Source organism: Ictalurus punctatus, chromosome 20 (assembly GCF_001660625.3).
Source record: "Ictalurus punctatus breed USDA103 chromosome 20, Coco_2.0, whole genome shotgun sequence".
Taxonomy (NCBI): Eukaryota; Metazoa; Chordata; class Actinopteri; order Siluriformes; family Ictaluridae; genus Ictalurus; species Ictalurus punctatus.
The window spans coordinates 13,014,075-13,034,754 of record NC_030435.2 but is presented as its reverse complement, the minus strand read 5'-3'; the positions used below and the strand labels follow the sequence as shown (position 1 = coordinate 13,034,754).

The 20,680-nt window shown below is 42.1% G+C and overlaps 1 protein-coding gene across 1 annotated transcript in view; it reads left to right on the top strand.

Annotated features, from left to right (window-relative positions):
* ece2a (endothelin converting enzyme 2a) overlaps positions 1–20,680 on the top strand; it is a 125,398-nt gene that overhangs the window by 36,583 nt on the left and 68,135 nt on the right. Inside the window, exon 2 of the mRNA XM_017496063.3 lies at positions 6,955–7,238. Coding sequence (XP_017351552.1) covers positions 6,955–7,238 — 284 coding nt within the window. The remainder of the gene's footprint in view (positions 1–6,954; positions 7,239–20,680) is intronic.

Below are 20,680 nucleotides of genomic sequence, written 5' to 3'. Positions count from 1 at the left end.
CACAAATAAATAGAACTTACTAATTTAAACAACCTCTATAAAGTACCACTAGCATTTCAGGCACATAAGAATAAAAAAAAAAAATCAAGCACAGAAAGCAGAAAGTTGTCTTACTATACAATGAATGTGTTAATTTATTATTATTATTATTATTATTATTATTATTATTATTTGTAGTTGTACTTAATGTATATTTCTGTTCAGTCATGATCTCTTTATATATTTTTTTCTTGTGTGTGTTTTTTTTTTTTTTTTTTTTTACAAGATTGTATGATCCAGTTTTAGGGAACAAAGCTGTCCATGTAAAGTGAGACCTAGAAACTGCTTTTGTTTCTTCTGCAAACCTTATTTCCTGATCTGAAACCTTTGTGCAGTTGTTTTTCTGTGTAGAGACATAATTTCAATTTAGTGAATTGAATTTGTTGACATTTTTTCAGATTTTTGCCATAACTGTTAAGCATGGATCAAGATGTAGAAAATAAAAGAAAGAGGTGAGAGAAAAGGAGAGAATCGGTGATTACATTTTTTTGCTAAGCCACAACTTGTTTCAGCCTCTTTAATTAGCCAGATGAAAGGAGTGATAATTAGTGTTACTAACGGTTTTGGAACAGAGGTGGCAAAATGTGACAGCCCTGCTGACTTTGTTAGTTACAGTGAGGGAAAAAGTATTTGATCCCATGCTGATTTTGTACGTTTGCCCACTGACAAAGAAATGATCAGTCTGTAATTTTGATGGTAAATTTAGTGAGAGACAGAATAACAACAAAAAAATCCAGAAAAACACATCTCAAAAATGTTATAAATTGATTTGCATTTTAATGAGGGAAATATGTATTTGACTCCTCTGCAAAACATGACTTAGTACTTGGTGGCAAAACCCTTGTTGGCAATCACAGAGGTCAGATGTTTCTTGTAGTTGGCCACCAGGTTTGCACACATCTCAGGAGGGATTTTGTCCCACTCCTCTTTGCAGATCTTCTCCAAGTCATTAAGGTTTCGAGGCTGACGTTTGGCAACTCGAACCTTCAGCTCCCTCCACAGATTTTCTTTGGGATTAAGGTCTGGAGACTGGCTAGGCCACTCCAGGACCTTAATGTGCTTCTTCTTGAGCCACTCCTTTGTTGCCTTGGCCATGTGTTTTGGGTCATTGTCATGCTGGAATACCCATCCACGACCCATTTTCAATGCCCTGGCTGAGGGAAGGAGGTTCTCACCCAAGATTTGACGGTACATGGCCCCGTCCATCGTCCCTTTGATGCGGTGAAGTTGTCCTGTCCCCTTAGCAGAAAAACACCCCCAAAGCAACCTCCATGTTTGACGGTGGGGATGGTGTTCTTGGGGTCATAGGCAGCATTCCTCCTCCTCCAAACACGGCGAGTTGAGTTGATGCCAAAGAGCTCCATTTTGGTCTCATCTGACCACAACACTTTCACCCAGTTGTCCTCTGAATCATTCAGATATTCATTGGCAAACTTCAGACGGGCATGTATATGTGCTTTCTTGAGCAGGGGGACCTTGTGGGCGCTGCAGGATTTCAGTCCTTCACGGCGTAGTGTGTTACCAATTGTTTTCTTGGTGCCTATGGTCCCAGCTGCCTTGAGATCATTGACAAGATCCTCCCGTGTAGTTCTGGGCTGATTCCTCACTGTTCTCATGATCATTGCAACTCCATGAGGTGAGATCTTGCATGGAGCCCCAGGCCGAGGGAGATTGACAGTTCTTTTGTGTTTCTTCCATTTGCGAATAATCGCACCAACTGTTGTCACCTTCTCACCAAGCTGCTTGGCAATGGTCTTGTAGCCCATTCCAGACTTGTGTAGGTCTACAGTCTTGTCCCTGACATCCTTGGAGAGCTCTTTGGTCTTGGCCATGGTGGAGAGTTTGGAATCTGATTGATTGATTACTTCTGTGGACTGGTGTCTTTTATACAGGTAACGAGCTGAGATTAGGAGCACTCCCTTTAAGAGTGTGCTCCTAATCTCAGCTCGTTACCTGTATAAAAGACACCTGGGAGCCAGAAATCTTTCTGATTGAGAGGGGGTCAAGTACTTATTTCCCTCATTAAAATGCAAATCAATTTATAACATTTTTGACATGCGTTTTTCTGGATTTTCTTGTTGTTATTCTGTCTCTCACTGTTCAAATAAATCTACCATTAAAATTATAGACTGATCATTTCTTTGTCAGTGGGAAAACATACAAAATCAGCAGGGGATCAAATACTTTTTTCCCTCACTGTACACTCAGGCTGAGGCTGGGACATGCACAAATGTAGACTAAAGTGGTCACAGCCTAATAAAACCACCTATTAAATTAAAACATTTTATTCCTTATTAAAATACAGCTATTTTAGACTGGGTCACTGTTGTGCATCCATTTAAATCTCATAGAAAAAAATAATAAGGAAGCCTAATTAGTGTATTAATTTTTATATTATTTACAAATGTTATCTGCAGATTTTTTAGAGAACTGACTTTTTATATATTTGTTCATGCATTTCCCTTGATGATGTTTACTGTCAGGTTCAGCAATCCAAGAACGGACACTGTGGCCTACAAACATGGCCGCTCCGGACTATATTCCCCAGATCACAGTGATGATCACAGCTGTGCTCAATCAGCCTCACACATACAAGGACTCTTTAAAAGAGGCTGTGTCCGAAATCGCATACTGTGACAGTACCTATTGCATTTGATTCAGTGCCTACTGCTCAGCTGTTGATATAGAATGTACTGATCACTTTAAGTGGTAAGCATGAATACAATCCGGACCTACTACATCTACCATGTTAGCAGTGTCAATTTCAAAAGAGCTGATGCACTATTTTTGATCCTGACAGCTCTTCTGCACCAGTTCCATTGCCTTATGGGATAGCGCAGTATCTTCAGTGTCCAGTGGTTCCATACTGCAGAATCTTGGAGGAAGCAGTAGGTCGTCTGGGTATTTCTCTGTTTTATGAATACTGAGAATTTGAACATACTACTATTTTGGCGTACTGCTTTTGCCTACTGTATAGTAGGGTAGTATGGATAGTCGGACACAGCCAGAGACTTTCAGTCACAAGCAGATTGCAGATTATACGCTCAGTTTTGTTTTTGTGCACCTGACTATACCAAGCCTTTCGATATTGTTTGTTTTTCTGGACCAGCTTTAGTTTACTGTTTATGTCTTTGCCTTGCCTGCTATAGTCTGGTTGCTCATCGCTTGACCTTTTGCCTGTTTTTGACATTCAACCTGCCTAGCGTTTTGGATTTGTTGACCTGTGTGTGTGATTTAAAGTTATTTTACCTGCAACTGCATCTGTCTTCACCTCCAGTACATAACATTTACCCTCATAAGACATACATTAACACTGTTTTTTGTCCCCGTTATTTAGTTCAGGGATTTCTTTATTAGTTACGGTGCAAGAGAGCATTACTTGTAACTGCACCATCTTGCATCACAGTGATCTCAGCTGTGTTACCATACAGAGATACTGCAAAGTATATATATTTATCTCTTTTGTTATCAATTACCACCTGGCAAAGTGTTCACACACGGAAAACCACGTGGATATTAATCACTGCTGCTACCTATGTTTATGACATGTATTGATTGCCAGGCCCCTCTTGAACTAGGGGATGGGCATAATCCCCCTCTTGCCTGTGGGTTGACCACTTAAGAGATTGACTGACTGAGATGGCATGCATGAACTGCAGCTCCATGAGCTTAGCAGCACAGGCTGGCCCAGCTAGAAGGCAGGTTGGGCACCCAATCGCATCCTACGCAGGCCATGTCTCCTAGCTCTCATAAGCGCCGTAAGATCGAGTTGCGGGGGGCCCCGGTAAGGGTAAATGCTGAAAGGTAGATGCCCTAGCCCAGAAGGCAGACACCTTGGCATCTGAGTTTGCAGAGATTAAGTCTCTCCTCCTTAATCTGCAACCACACAGTGCACAGCCTGCTAGTGGTCCTGATGCACCCACACCAAAGTCTCCTCCCGTGGCACGGCCTCCAATACGGTCACCAGCCTTTGAGATCGAGTATGTACTCTCCACTAGGGCCTCTGAGAGCCTAGTTATCGGGGGAGGTTATGATGAGGAGGGGGCAGGTGAAAGCCCCCATTCATCTCATCCCAATTCTCAGGGGACGAGCCACAGTATGCTGAAGGGTTCGGAGAGCAGTCAGACATCTGTCAGGCCTGTGGCCTTGGTATGTCTGGGGAGCACCTGTCCAGGTGACTCCTCAGAGCACTTTTTTCAGGAAGACCTCTCGGTCCGCAGCTCTCTGTGTCCCACCCTCAGCTCCATATATTGAGGAGCTGCAGAGGTGCTGGGCAGACCCTAGACATTTCTCTCATCTCCCGACAGACTGTAGAGCACTAGATAATATGCAGGATGCATCCAGCCATGGCCTTGACTGCATGCCCAATATTGAGCCAGCTGTTGCCACCCTTGTGCTATCGCCTGATGAAGCACTTCGGTCTGATGCACGCTGTCCCCGGCCACAGTGCTGGTTGACAGATGACTTCATTGTGAGAAGCTATGACACAGCAGCACGTATGGGACGTATTGGGAATTCCATGGCACACCTTATGCTGGCCCTGTCCAAGACATTGCAGGCTTCGGTGGTTGACCCTTCTGCCCAGACCCTGAGCCTTCTGCCCAGAGCCTGAGTGACGCCTCTTTGCAGGCATTCGCCTATATGACCAGGGTGTTGGGTAGGCTAATGTCTTCGTTAACCCTCGCTCAACGCCAAATATGGCTGGCCCAGTCTCCACTTGTGGAACCCTGCAGGAGAGCCCTCCGCTCTCTTCTCGTCATTCCTGGGGAACTGTTTCTTCCCCGCTGCATGGCAAGCCCTGGAGCACAGTCTACAGGTTACAAAGAGCACAACCAAGGCTCTGGCCCTCCATTTTGCCTTCGAGAGAAGGGCTTACCAGTCCTGTGTGCTCCCATTCGGGATCTCGCTGTTCCCAAGGGTCTTCACCAGGTGTGTTGCAGTGGCACTGTCTCCATTATAGGCCAAGGGGATGCAAATTTCCCTGTACCTGGACGACTGGTTGATCTGTTCCCAGTCAAGGGTAGATGCACTCAGGGAATCAGCATTGCTGATCTCCCATGTTACCAAGCTAGGGTTTGCAGTGAATTATGGAAAGAGCTCTCTGATACTCAGTCAGCGAATAGTGTTTATTGGCATCCAGTTGGACTCACAGTTGATGAGGGCTACCCCGTCTCAACGGCAAGTCAGCAACATCCTCCAGCTCATCAGTCGCTTCAGAAGAGGCAGGCCTCTGGTCCTCAAATTGTTTCTGAGACCGCTAGGTATGCTCACAGCAGCCTCATCGGTGGTCCCTTTGGGCCTTCTGTCATTACAGCCTCTCCAAATCTGGCTGAACAATCTCCGCTTGCAGCTCACTCAACACAAGCAAAAGCTGGTCAGATTCACTGCTAGTTGCCACAGATGCCTCCTTGGCAGTCTGGGGAGCTGTATGGCAATGCAGGACAGTCAGAGGCCAGGGGAGTCCTTGGGATTTCCTTTCAGTGTTGGTAGGAAGACATGTCCTTATAAGAACAGACAACACATCTGTAGTCTACCATATAAATCACCAACGAAGCTCCAGGTCCAAACCATCCTTGAGGCTGGCCCAACAGCTGTTATTGTGCACACATCCACACCTATTGAGCCTGAGGGCAATGCACTTACCAGGAACTCAAAACACAGCTGCAGATTTTCTATCCCGGCACATCCCCCACTCTGGCGAAGGGAAGCTGCTCCCTGAAGTAGCGCAAGTGATCTGGCACAGATATGGCAAGGCAGAGGTGGACCTTTTCGCCTCACTGTCAACGACACACTGTCCACTTTGGTTTTCATTGGGGGAACCAACAAGCCCCTTGGGCCAAGATGCACTGGCCCGTGCATGGCCAAATCAACTGCTGTATGCTCTCCCTCCACTACCATCGATACTGCCCACCCTAGAAAGGATCCTCGGGGGTACTACTAGTATCATAAGGTACTACTAGTAGCCCCCAAAAGGGCCAGGGAGAGTGTGGTTCCCAATATTACGCAGATTACTGTACAGGGAGCCTTGGCTTCTCCCTTTGAGGAGGGATCTCCTATTGCAGCTGGCGGGTCGAATCTGTCATCCACAACTCTGATGCACCTTCCACCAATTCGTTTTTCCACCAGTTTTGCTGTTCCATACTGATAATCCTCAGCTTTCTCCAGTCCCATCTTGATGGAGGCCTTGCAGCCTCCACCATCAAGGTATATATAGCTGCTATCTCAACCATGCATAATAGGGTAGATGGCATGATGATTGGATCCCACACCCTTGTGACCCACTTTCTTAAAGGTGCTCAACGACGGAGACCTCCTTGATGAAACCCAGTATCCCCTTGGGACTTGCTTCTTGTATTAGACGCACTGTGTCAGCCTCCATTTGAACCCTAGAGAGGTCTGAATTGAGTTGGCTGTCTATGAAAACAGCTCTCCTCTTAGCCATAGCATCGGCTAGACAAGTAGGAGAGTTGCAGGCCTTATCAGTAAGCCGAGAGTGCCTACACTAGAGTTCTGGGAACACGGGGTAACTTTATGGCCGAACCCTTCATTTCTCCAAAAGACCTTTTTTCGTCTTATACAAACCAGCCCCTCAGTCTGTCAGCTTTTGAGCCCCTAACTCAGGAGGATGAGAAGCTTACTTCTGAAGCTGGTGGAATTTTAATAACCTCTTTGTGATTGGCTGAAAAATAAGTAAATTAGATGTTTGAAGAATTAAAGTTTGTTTGGTGTACAGCCAAATTGTGCAAGCTGGATAGCCCCTTTTCGAGAAGTAGTAAGACAAGTGTACTTCAATTTAGCATTTCATCTATAATCTTTATAGACAAATCGTGCAAGCAAGGCTTGATGTAGACTTAACATTGAATTTATTCTTTCCTTGTTTTTGAATTTACTCTTTCCTTGTTTTTCTTGTTTCAGGTTGCGGGAACAGCGCTCTAAGCTTGCACATGTACCTGGCCGGCTACACGACCATCACTAACGTGGACTACTCAAGTGTGTGTGTGGAGAGCATGGCCCAGCGTCACATTGACTGCATGGGCATGAGCTGGGTGTGCATGGATGCTCGTCGTCTGGCTTTCCCTGATTCCTCATTTGATGTGGTCATGGAAAAGGGCACACTGGATGCCATGCTTGTGGAGGAACGAGACCCCTGGAACATTTCAGATGCCAGCGTCCAGCTACTGCACGAAGTTCTCAAAGAGGTAATACAGTCTGGTATATCAGTAGGGGTTGGTATTTATTTTCATTTTATATTATTTTATTTGCTATTTACATATTTTAATTTCTTCTAGTTCACTTAGGAAATTGACACCCCAAGATGTGGATCAGTGGCTGTAGTTTATACATTAGAGAGAGAATTAGTTTTGGTTGTCTTTGGAAGTAGAGATCTGTGGCTGTTCAGCCAGGTAACCAAATTTACTTCAGCCAAGTAAATCAATGCAGGAGAAGGGGAACCATTTGAAAGGATTAACAGTGGAATGAAAAGTAAATTTTTTGGAATGTCCCAATTTGTTTTGACAGCCAAGTGTGTCACTGTTGCTTAGTTGATCAACTTATTTGTCTAGTAAACAGGAGATCCTGGGGACAAATCCCAGTAGTGACCTTCATTTGGTGTCAGTGTTGGCTCTGTGGTTAAGGTCAAAAAGCAACATTTCGTATTGTAAATAAACATACCTTTTTATACCCTTCAGCCTCTTTGAAGTGTATCGAATGGAAGAGACACAATGTGTTTTATGGCAGGATGGACCCCCAGCTGATTAGCTCACCGTAAGGAGCTGTATGTTAATTAAATTAATACCAAACATACCAAACACAGTTTAGATGACCAGGTTTAGTTCACATGGTATCTCTGAAATGCATTCCTGGTCATTTTAACCTTAATAAAATTAATGCCACAATTTATAAATCTACTACATTAGCACTGACCACAAACTGGACTTTTGTGGGTTCTGCCTCTTTCAGAAATGTCAATATTGAAGCATAATTTGTGAATGCTGTGGATATGAAAGTGTTCTGTTTTTATGAAATCTTCTTATAAACGTTATGAACACAAGACTGAAATTTCTCTAGGACTGGCCGTCCCAGCAAATTCAGCCCAAGAGCAGACCGCATAAAAAATTTAATCTGTAAATTTCATGAACACCTGACAGACTGCTCCTAAATGTCCGGTCAACCCAGCTGGGCCTCTGTCAGGTCAGCCCAGTCAGTGGACTCCACTTCCCATCCTGTATCGCGGCCTACAAACATGGCCGTCACAGACTCAAGGTCCCAGTATACACACATGCTTCCACGCCATCACCATTCTTCTGATCACACACACCTGGACTCAATCCTCTCTGAGATTTGCTGAGAAGCCCAAGCTACACCATGTTGCCTTCTAGTCAAAAAAGTTATCACTCACTGAACGTAATCATGATATTGGAAACCGGGAACTATTGGCTGTGAGAGTAGCCCCGGAGGAATGGAGGCACTGGCTCGACAGGTTGGGCACCCGTTCACCATATACACTGATAAGAATTTCTAATATCTCTGTACAGCTAAACGCCTGAGCCCACAAAAAGCACGCTGGTCCCTATTTTTTGCTCACTTGAATTTTACCTTGTCCTACTGTCCAGGTTCTAAGAACACAAAGGCCAACACCCTGTCCTGTATATATGCACCAGAATCTTGTACCGATAGTGAGGAGTTCATCCTTACCTCAGCTTGTATCTTAGCCTCCATTGACTGGGATCCTGCACCACCTGCTACAATAAAAAGTGCCCAGAACACTACCTGTGGGAAAGCTCTTGCCTCTGCCCATACCCCAACGGCCTTGATCTCACCTGGCTGTCACAAGGTAATACCACGATCCTAGTAATCATTGACTGTTTCTCCAAGTCCCTCCGCCTAATTCCTTTGCCGACTCCGCCCTCCGCTTTTGCCACTGCTAAACTGCTGCATCATCATGTATTCAGGTATTACGGTAAACCAGAGGATATTGTAAGCGATAGAGGGACACAATTCACATCTAGAGAGTGGACCAGCTTTTTGGTAAAAATGGGCATAACAGTAAGTCTCATGTCTGGCTACCATCTCCAATCTAATGGATGTGCAGAACGGGCCAACTAAGAAATAGCCTGTTTTCTGTGCACCTAATGCTCGGCCAATCCATGAGACCAGGCCCAGATCCTACCCTGGGCTGAATACGCCATAAATTCCTTGCCACACAATTGACTACTTTCCAGTGCATGCTCGGATATCAGCCACCACTATTCCCCTGGAATGCCTACATCACAGATTCGCCTGCCGTGGCTAATTGGTTCCGCGCAGTGAGCAAGTGTGGGAAAGCACTCATCAACGCCTTGAGTAAGTAGCACAATCTAACAAAGCATTTGCCGATCAATATCAAAGCCAACAACCTCACTACCAACCAGCAGGCCAGATATGGCTGTCTACAAGGGACCCACGATAACCTCACACTTGCTAGAAACTCACTCCCAGATATGTAGGTCCATTTTAAAATTCTCCAAAGAATCAACAAAGTAACATATAAACTCGATCTTCCACGCCACTGTTGCATTGCTCCAGACTGAAACCAGACATTCGAGGCTCTCTAGCCAACGACCTACCACCCAGTGGCCCCCCACCACCCCTGGACCTAGAAGGCCAGCCGGCCTACTTGATGAAAAATATCCTAAACTCTCATTGTAGGAGTGGTCAGCTGGAATACCTTAATGAGTGGGAGGGGTATGGACCCAAGGAACACTGCTGGGGTTTAGGGTTCATTCCCCTGCATCCTACATTGTGGCTTACAAACATGCCCGTCATGGACGTCATCCTTCTGGTCACGCACACCTGGATTCAATCATCTAATTAATTCACTCACAGTATTTAAGTATGTTCAAAACTTTCACTCACTATGAAGTATACGCTCCAATCCTTAGTGTGTGTGACCATACGAAGCCTTCATTCTCTGCGTGATTGCTTGTGTTTAGATTTTGTGCCTATTTTCTTTTTTGCATATTGTCTCACCTCTGATATTCTGTTGGCTTTTCGCCTGACCTCTGCCTGTTCCAGACTCTTGTCATGGTTGCACCACAGGACTTTTTTTTTTTTTTTTTTTATATGTATATATAAACTTTTGACTTGATAAAAAAAAACATTAAAATAATTAAATTTCTTGTTTGTATTAAAATTTATGGGTGCAGGGCTGCTCAAATATTTCAATGATTCTAGTGTTTTCCCATAAACACCTTCTCAAATTCTTCATTGCAGGGGCACAAATCCTATTCTACAAATCACAAATTCTATTCTACAAATCACAAAACACATTCACACACCCATATAAAAAATGTGAAGTCATGGACAAGTTGAATGAATGAATGAATGAAAATAATAAATTAAAATGTTCTAGAACAGGAATGTGCATTAAGTCTCTATATAGTGTCAGAAGTTAATAATGATGAACAACAAGATTAAACAAGACCTATGCACAACCAAAATGGCAACAGAAATGGCGAATAAAATATAGTGTGAGGTATGTTGCCGTGTTTCCCATTAATTACCTAGGCTGTGGTGGCCCTCATGCCATCTTTCACTCCAAATAACTTAGCCCCTCCCCTTCCCCTTGCTGTATGCACGCATGCTCACACATGCACTGGAACCACCTGGCTGCATTATGGCGACAAATCCGTGCCAAAAATCTGAGCGCATTATTGACTACTGCGAGAGGAAAATAGATGTACACGCATGGAAAGGGGAGAACTCGCGTGCTTGTTTTAAACCTTCACGTGCAGTGCAAGCTGTGACACATGAAGTCACAGTATGTATGCACAAGCAACATCATTTCTCACACTCTGCTTCTTTTCTCAACTATTGCTTCTGCTAGCGCGAATGCATTTCTTTCATTCTTTTTTTCAGCAGTGGGTGTAATTACTTAATTGGCTAACTGATTTTTCTAACTGATTGGCAGCCTGCCACTGTGAAGCATTAGCAAAGTATAGAAACAAGCACTTACTAGTAATTCAGAGTGTTTGGTTGTTGGAAATGTGGCTATGAAGTAGAATTAACTGATAAATAAAGTGACCTTTATTTAAGGTGATATCTTAGGCCAGTGGTTTTCAAAGTAGGGGCCGCCAGGGGGTGCCCGGGGGGCCTCAACAATTTGGTGTGAAAAATAAATTCTCACTCTCAGACACAGACACACACACAGACACACACACACACACACACACACACACACACACACACACACACACACACACACACACAATCAATTCCTCATGTAATGTAAAGATGTTAGATGTAATTATTAATAAAAAAGGGATATATATTAGGAAGTTTGTATTTTTAATGTGTTTTAAAGACATCTTGCAAAAGGGGGTGTCTCAGTGAAATGTTAATGCCATTTGGGGGGCCTTGCCTTGGAAAAGTTTGGGAACCCCTGTCTTAGGTAAGTGCAGTTCCATTCTGTTGAGCTCAGTGCTTCATCAAGTTTGCTTGCAACCCATTAAGTGCATTTTGTATTATGACTGACAGCATAATGCAGTATTTATATTTTATTTGTGTTACTGTTATCACTGGTATGTGTAACTATGACAGTGTTTTCTAAAACAGAAATCTAAAATAGTTCCACCATTAAAGTTGTGCTATGCCTGTGTAGAAGGTGATGTCTGAAAAAAACTTTAAAGAAATAATAGACACCTGGTGAAAGTTAAGAAAATATCATCTCTCTATTGTTTACTGATAAGTGATTTAATAAGATGTTTCAGATAACTTGCATTACTTATTTTATATTTAGCTACATTAAAAACAGATTACAGGCGACAAATGTCATTAAGTGTAAGCAGTACAATGGTTTTGGGGATTTTTAATATTAGTGTAGTGTACTGACCAGTAAACATGTACTAAAATGAAGAAGCTTAATAAAGCTCCAGGAATCGTTAATGCTCACAAATCTCAAATGGTGTTTAACTGCTTTTAATTGAAGTTTTCAGTATGAGCAGTAGCAAGCAAATCAACAATTCATGTTGTTCAGCCATCATGCATTTCTCCAGAGTAAGAGATCTTTATTTGTTATTCAAACCAAGTAATATACAGATTTTAACCCAGTTGTTTAGCAAATACTACTCAACAAACTAAGCTTGCATGTCGGTGGCAAATTCCCAGAATCCCCAGTCAGACACTGGTGTATTATTTTAGTTGTGTCTATATCAAGTCACAATAAATTAACTGCACAGATAATTTAAAGAATGTGGTTAATAGTGTAGTCAGTTTTCACTTGGTGAAAAGTCTAAATGCATACTACAAAACCTTTCGGAAAATATTAGTAACCAGAATTGCTTGTTATAGTATTGCTCCAATTTTGGAAAGTTGAATAAATGTAAACAGCTTGGGTAAGAGGTTCTCTCCTCTATTTTTGTGCATTTAAAAAGTTGTTGATGTAATTGTGCAACTGCCTTTAAACTTCCATCATAATGGAGTTTTAAGTAAACAGGTTTTATGTTTTTGTCTCAGTACGGGAGGGTTGTCAAACATTTTAAATCCTCTTTCTTGCCTTCAGTATAACATTAGATAGCAGGTTAATTGTATAATAAATGTGTGTGACAGTTGACAACAATTATAAATGGCCATTTGTCACTGAACTCTACATTGTCCTCAGTATATCAAACTCTCAGGTAGCACCTACAAACACTGCACACACTCATCTCAACACTGACATCATCATGCATAAAACCCTAATCACCTCACATAGACTTCTGAATGACTTTTTCACCCCATCACTCCCTCCCATGTGAGTTCACACAAATACTTGTAGTCCAAACTACTTATCTGCAAGCAACCCATTCAACACAGACGTCTCTTGCCCTCCACTGTAATTGATCCCTGTGTGTGTGTCAGGACAATGGGGAGCGAAAGAGATGGAGGATGATGGAGAGATGTTAAAATGACACCTGTGTTTGACCTCAGCATGGTAGAGTGGGTCTCTTCGTGTCAGTGACATCACCTGTTTCACCAGCTCTCATGTGTCAGTGACATCACCTCACTCGCCTAGTCTTCAGTGACCAGACTGCAAGCGGATTACAAGGCAGGCAGAATTGAATGTGATGTCCTAGATCTTTTCTGCTGTTTTTAGGAGGAATTGGAAAACATCTCACTGCAAAAGAGAAAGAAACATAATAGGTGAGAGAGAAAGAAAGAAAGATTGTGTATCTGTGAATAAGAGAGAGGGCAGAATTGATACAGTCAATTATGGATAACAGTGCATGAATAAATGATGAATCCACGTAAACCCATTGGTGTCTTTTCTTCCCACAGCCACAATACAGGTACACACGAGCACAAGAATAGTGATGTCATGCAGTGCTCACTTTTATCACTCATCGGTAGTCTGGCAATTTCTTGATTGGATTAAAAACACAATAACTGTATTGACATATAGTTGGGTCAATAAGTATTTGGACAGTGACAATTTTTTTTAAATGTTACCCATATACACCATGGATATAATATGAAGCATTCAATATGTGATCGAAGTGTAGACTTTCAACAACAGCCTTCACATGGTAGGGGTGAAAGTATCAGAATCCACCATTTGAAGAATACTTCAAATGCAGAAATATAGAAGCTATACTACAAGATTCAAACACTCATGAGCAGTAAGAATAAGAAGGCCAGATTGGAATTTGCAAAGAAATACAAAGATGAGCCACAAAGGTTCTGGAACCAATATTAAACTCTACCAAAGTGTGGAGAACGAATAGATCTGCTCATGATCCAGAAAACAGAAGCTCATCAGTCAAGCATGGTGGAGGTAGTTTGGGCTTTCATGGCTACTTCTGGAATTGGCTCACCAATCTTTATTGATGATATAACTCATGTTGGTAGCAGTGGAATGAATTCAGAAGTCTACAGAAACAATTTGTCTTCTGACAATGGCCCAAAATACACTGCAAACACAACTTCATCAGAGCAGAAAAGTGGAAGGTTTTAGACTGGCCAAGTCAATCACCAGATTTTAACCCAGTTGAGCATGCATTTCACCTCCTGAAGTGTAGACTGAAAGGAGAAACGCCCCAAGCAAACAACAGCTGAACAAAGCTGCAATACAGGTCTGAAAAGCATCACAAATAAAATGGAATAGGTTTATGTCATCAGCACCTTGATGCAGCTATTGCATGCTAAGGAAATGCAACCAAATACTAAGTATTATTTACATTAATTTACTTTAAGACATTAATCTGTTACTATACATTTTCTCACCTAAAAAGTGGGTGGTCTGCCACCAAAGGTGCCATTCTTTAAGTTGTTTAACACCTCTAGATGCAAATATCAGGAAATGAAAACTGAAATTCTGATATTTTGTCTCATTTTCATTTTTGATGTATAGCAAAAACAATAGAATTGGCCTTGCTTTTCTAATACTTTTGGAGGGGACACTATATGATTTTGAGATCCATCTTTTCACACTGAGGACAATCGAGGGAATCATACACAACACAAAAGGTGCAAACATTCATTGATACTCAAGAACCTGTACCTGTTCAACATTCTTTTCAGAAGGTCGACGTTTCTGTTATAAATTCTTTTTTTCGAATATTTTTGCGATACTGGATTTCCATGAGCTGTAAGCCGTAATCATCAAGATTAAAACAAAACAAGGCTTGAAATATTTCACTTTATTTGTAATGAATCTAGAATACATGAAAGTTCTACTATTTTAATTAAATTACAGAAAAATTTTACTTTTCCACGATGTTCTAATTTTCTTAGATGCACCTGTGTGTATATATAGGGAAAAAACAATGTTCCTAGAAGAGAGCTTTGTGGAACACCAAACTTTACTTGCATGCGTAGTCAAAAATTTTCTAGGCAGTGTAGGACAATATTGTGATCTAAAGCTGTACTGAGATCAAGCAACACAAGCAAGGAGACACAACCTTGATCAGTTATTTACTACTTTAACCAGTGCTATTTCAGTACAGTGGTAAGGCCTAAATCCTGAGTAAAAGATTCTGGGAAGCATTTAAGAGAATTAGCCACCCATTTGCAACTTGGTATTGATATGTATTTGCAAACAACTAGATTAAAATCTGTACATTGCCTGGTTTTCAATAACAGATACAGATCTCTTATAAGACCTAAGAATTGTCTTGAGAAAATAAAGTCTGAAGTCTGAAAATGTCTGAACACCATGAACATTTGATTTGTTTGCAACTGCTCATATTGAGAACTTTAACTAACTTTAATTTAATTAATCTAACTTAATTAACAGTAATTATGTGTGATTTCTGTGCCAGTAAGAGGTTAGCTGCTGAGCTACTACCTACAGTGGTGCTCAAAAGTTTGTGGACCCTTTAGAATTTTCTATATATCTGCATAAATATTACCTGACATTTTTTTTCAAACAAGTCCTAAAAGTAAACCCCAAGAGAACCCAATTAAACAAATGAGACAAAAATATTATACTTAGTCATTATGAGGAGTCATCATTATTTATTTCGGAAAATGATCCAATATTACAAATCTGTGAGTGGCAAAAATATGTGAACCTCTAGGATTAGCAGTTAATTTGAAGGTGAAATTCAAATTAAGTCAGGTGTTTTCAATCACTGGGATGCCTATCAGATGTGAGCGAGTGCTCTGTTTTATTTAAAGAACAGGGATCTATCAAAGTCTGATCTTCACAACACAGGTCTATGGAAGTGTATCATGGCACAAACAAAAGAGATTTCTGAGGACCTCAGAAAGAGTTGTTGATGCTCATCAGGCTGGAAAAGGTTATAAAACCATCTCTAAAGAGTTTGGACTCCACCAATCACCAGTCAGACAGATTGTGCACACAGTGAGGAAATTCAAGACCATTGTTACCAGCAAGACAACGACCCTAAGCACACAAGTCGTTCTACCAAATAATGGTTAACGAAGAATGAAGTTAATGTTTTGGAATGGCCAAGTTGAAGTCCTGACCTTAATCCAATAGAAATGTTGTGGAAGAACCTGAAGCAAGCAGTTCATGTGAAGAAACCCACCAAGATCCCAGACTTGAAGATGTTCTTTACTTAGGAATGGGATAAAATTGACATTGCCTTATAGTTTTGACAGCCAACAAGGGTCGAGGTCAGGTTTGTAATTAATGTTTTAATAACTTCTAGTTTAAAGCTTAGTTACATAGCCAATACTATGTATGGAGTTGAAGGCACCAATGATAAAACGATCAGAGTCACATTGTGCTTGAATTCCAGAATTTGAATTTAAAAGTTCAGAACCTTCTTATGCCATAATAGTTGAGAACAGAGAAAATCTTGATGATATGTTCACTGGACCCATTCATAGTCTTTATGAAGACACCAAAAGTTATCAGCCATTATACAGTGATGAACTAATTTATTCAACTGAGCATCATCATCATCACTTAAATACTGAAAACTCACAGAATATACATTATACATCAATCTCAACTTAAATATTATCCACAATTCTGTAATTTACAGGGAGTTCTTTTTCTGCCTTACTTCCATGTATCTGTCTCTTCTTTGGTTTAGCAGTCTGTTGAGGAGACTCGTCCATGTTGTTTGATCTAGTACTGAAGTTTGCTGAGAGCAATTACTAATGAGATATTTTGAAGAAATTTGACAGTAAGTTAACAATGAAATTCACTCAGCTGGGCGTCCGCCATTATTCAAAGCCTATTGGCTGATTTTCGGTCATGTGACTGGACTCTGATCATGTTTCCATAGCATGGCTTTATTTTAAATGGAAAATTCTGTGACCCTGATCTTTCTATCATCCATGTGTATGAGATCATTCTTCAATGCTCAATCAACAGCCGTGGATGCACAACTCCAAAAATACAGTTTTGTGACTCTGATCGTTTTTTCATTGTGGTCTTCAGTTGTTTAATTTTGAAAGTTGGTTCTGGTAGTATTTGTTTAGATCAAGATCAGATCATGTACACAAGTTGGTATCAGATCAAGTACACAAGTTGATGATTTTGAGGAAGAAATCAATTAAAATAATTCAGTCCGTAGGATTGATGTAAAAGATTCTAATTGCTCTGATGCTATTATGTTGGTCCCAGCATAACTAGTTATCAAATGATTTTGCAGACGTTGCACGTCTGGCATGCAAGTCCCTGTGAATTAGCAATTATTGTAGAAATTCTAATGTATTAACATGTGCTTTAATATAAACCTGTTATTTACAGCTGCACTGTTGTCAGAGCTGGTGCAACAGAAAATTAATCATCAGTTTCTGACCAGTTACACTTCAGAATTCAACAGCGCTGTGGTATAAAGACCGATAAGCAATAATAGTTGAAGTAAAATGTTGTCCACCATTTTGTGTGTGTGCGTGTGTGTGTGTGCGTTTTTGATTCCCAGTTCCCACAAGTACACACTGCAGCTTAAATCAAATTGAAACAACATGAGGTGGCCTGGTTTGCTGTTCCCACGGCAACACTCAGCCAGTATCGACCACAGAGCAGGGTTGCTATGGAGACACGAAACACTGGATGCCCGAGGGTTTTGGGTGGGGGTGATTTTATATAAGCTTTTAGAAGAAGTGCAGCTTTTATTATTCACTGTTTCTCTTTTTTGCTGTGGTAATTTTCTCTCAGGCCCTGGTTAATGATTCAGTTTTGTATATTTACTAATACAGGTCACAATGTCAAATATAAGTATGGTATCACTTTTGTGTACGTGCTTGTGTATGTTGGTGAGTGGGTGTGTGTATTGTGTGTGTGTGTGTGTGTGTGTGTGTGCTGTCTTTAATGGGCAAAATGTCCCCACGTGCCTGTGTATCTTGGGAGCTGTAATTCTGTAATGCAGCATTAAATCTCCTGATGTAATTTGCTGGTGCAGGGAGGCGAGTTTTTGCCACTGCATTAATGGTTAGAACTGTGACGATGATGCACCTTTGTGACCAATCAGATGGCATGCTGCACTGACTATAAACTAAACAGAGATTCAGAGAGATGACCACTGTGTCATAAAACTGTGTGATCACCTTTGAGAGCCTCTGTCACACATACAATAACTGAGCAAATATTGATTGCCATCTCCATGTCTGAGCCACAGGACACAGAAATGAATAATTTAATTACTGTGAACTTTATGCATGGTGTGAATGCCCCAGGTTGGAAAAGTTCCTCTGGATAAGAGTGCTTGCCAACTGATGTTATGGCAACTGTTGGCAAAAATTAGAAGCACACAGCTGTATAGGATTTCTGTGTATGCTGTAGCATTACAATTTACCTTCACTGTGACTAAGGGGCCCAAACATGTTCCAGTATGACAGTGCTGCAGACCAAAAGTGGGAGTTTCAAAATCAAAATGATTTATAATCACACTAAATTGCGATTAAACTGAGTTTTCCTTGCCCCTGTATCCATTGTCTTGCTCATTAGGGCACTTATTTCTGTAAAGCTTCTTCATGATAATGAAGCGATGAGTTTTAAATTTTAGTGTATATTTGCATTTGCCCATGCTCATTGTTTCAGAAATTGTTTCATTATTTTTTACTTTAATTGAGCAGAGTTTGATTTACATTAAAAAAAAAATCCAGCCTTTTTTGTTCCACATACAAGGATTACATGAAATCAAGATTAAATAACCTGTCAATTTATGCTCTGAAACTAACCTGGTATATGGCAGGTTAAGCAGAGTTAATTCCAACATTGTCTGTATTTAAAGGCAGAGATTCTTAGCATTTTAACCGGTGTCTTAAATTTCATGCTGTCACGGATGACGAGGAGGAAATGATGGGTACTTTTGCAGGAAAAAGCTTTATTACAAAATGGGCAGAATAATCCAAAATGTGAGACAGAAGAGAGTGGTCTAAACAGGCAAATGGTCAGACGAACGGCAAACAGGATAAACTAGGCTAAAACTGGAATCAGATAACGAGGACGAGAATAAGATCAAAACCATGAATGCTAAACGAAAAATTGAAAAAACGCTAAACATTATATTGAATGTACAGTTGCAATCAAAATTATTCAACCCCCATTGCAAATCAGGTTTATTGTCAAAATTTACAGACTTTCAGCTGTTTACATTGTACAAATCGAACAAAAGCAATTGAAAAAGTTTAACACAATGAGCTTCGGAGTGCGCTGCGTGTTCCAGCGCTTTGTGCAGAGGGGAAATCGTGAATAGGAACAGGAAGGCAGTGGAACTGGAAGGCAGAGCAATGTCTTCAGCGGTTGGGAAAGTGGAGTGACGTCCATAAAGTAGTCTGGCTTAGTGACGTCTGGGGCAGAGAAGGGAATCAAAGCGGAGCTCTTAGCCGCGGCAGGAGACAGAGAGACGTCCTCAGCTGAACGGCATCCTCAGCTGGATAGGGAGGCTGGGCAACGTCCTCAGTCGAGTGGTGAGGCTCCGGGTCGTTCTTCGTCGATTCTGCAGGCCGAACTCGGTTGACTGCGTCAGCAGACTCAGGAGTGAACAGAACTTGGCTGGTCATGATGTGGACCTCAGAGAGGAACATGGTATGGGAGGCACAGCTGTTGCCCTCAGATAGGAACATGGCTTGAGAGGCCGTCTCGTCGACCTCAGACAGGAACTTGGCTTGGGAGGCCATCTTGTCGACCTTGGACAGGAACATGGTTTGGGAGGCTGCTTTGTTGACCTCATGGTGGAGCTCAGCAGATGGGACCCCCTTGTGGTTCTCAGGATGGAGCTCTGTAAGGGACCCACCTTGTGGGTCTCTTGCTGGAGTTCTGTGAAGGAGGCTGCCACGTTATCCTCCGACTGGGGATCTGGAGAAGAGGTCGCCTTGTTGACCTCCAACTGGAACTCAGCAGGTGAGGCCGCCTCTTGGGTCTCGGGCTTGAGCTCTGGAGATGAGACCGCCTCTTGCGTCTCGGGCTTGAGCTCTGGAGATGAGACTCCTCTTGGGGCTCGGGCTGGAGCTCTGTAGATGAGACCGACTCTTGGGTCTTGGGCTGGAGCTCTGGAGATGAGAGAGCATTGTGAGTTTTGGGCTGGAGAGGAGACCGCCTCTTGGGTCTCAGGTTAGAGCTCTGAAGCTCTCTTGTGGGACCGTTTGTGGTTACACCAGCTAGTCTTGAATCATTCCTTGTAACAGTATGATTCGTGTATCCCGAGTTTAAAGCATGTAGGACATTGGCGGTTGGCTTCTTTACGACATTCCTCAGTCCTGCATGTCTGTATTACCTCCACCGCTGCCTGGTCACTCATAATACGTGGTGAACTTGTCGTAATACGTGGTGAAGGGCCTCGTGGTTTCAGCCATCATGCTGGCTCTCCCCAAAAAGCTCTATAAATCCAACTGAGGATCTGCTTTAAACACACCTTCAAGATACCCACTAACTCGGCCATACTTCTCAGCCTGGAGACACCTGTGGTACCTAGAAGCTCCGCCCACTGGCGTGCTGAGTTGGTGAACTGGGATAGCGTGAACCCCAACCACTGCTTCTCTTCGGGCTTGGGATCCACCAGGCTTGAGAAATAAGGTTCGCATTGAAGAAAGAATCCTACCAATGGGCTTTCAAAGCCTTCGAATGGTGCTGGGATGCCCATAGGAAATAGTTGGGGAAAGTGCACAGAATCAAATGCCGGCAAACAGAATACGGCGTGACCTTGCTGAACTGCTGCCTCCATCTTGTTGGCGTAGTATTCTGTCACGGACAACGAGGAGCAGA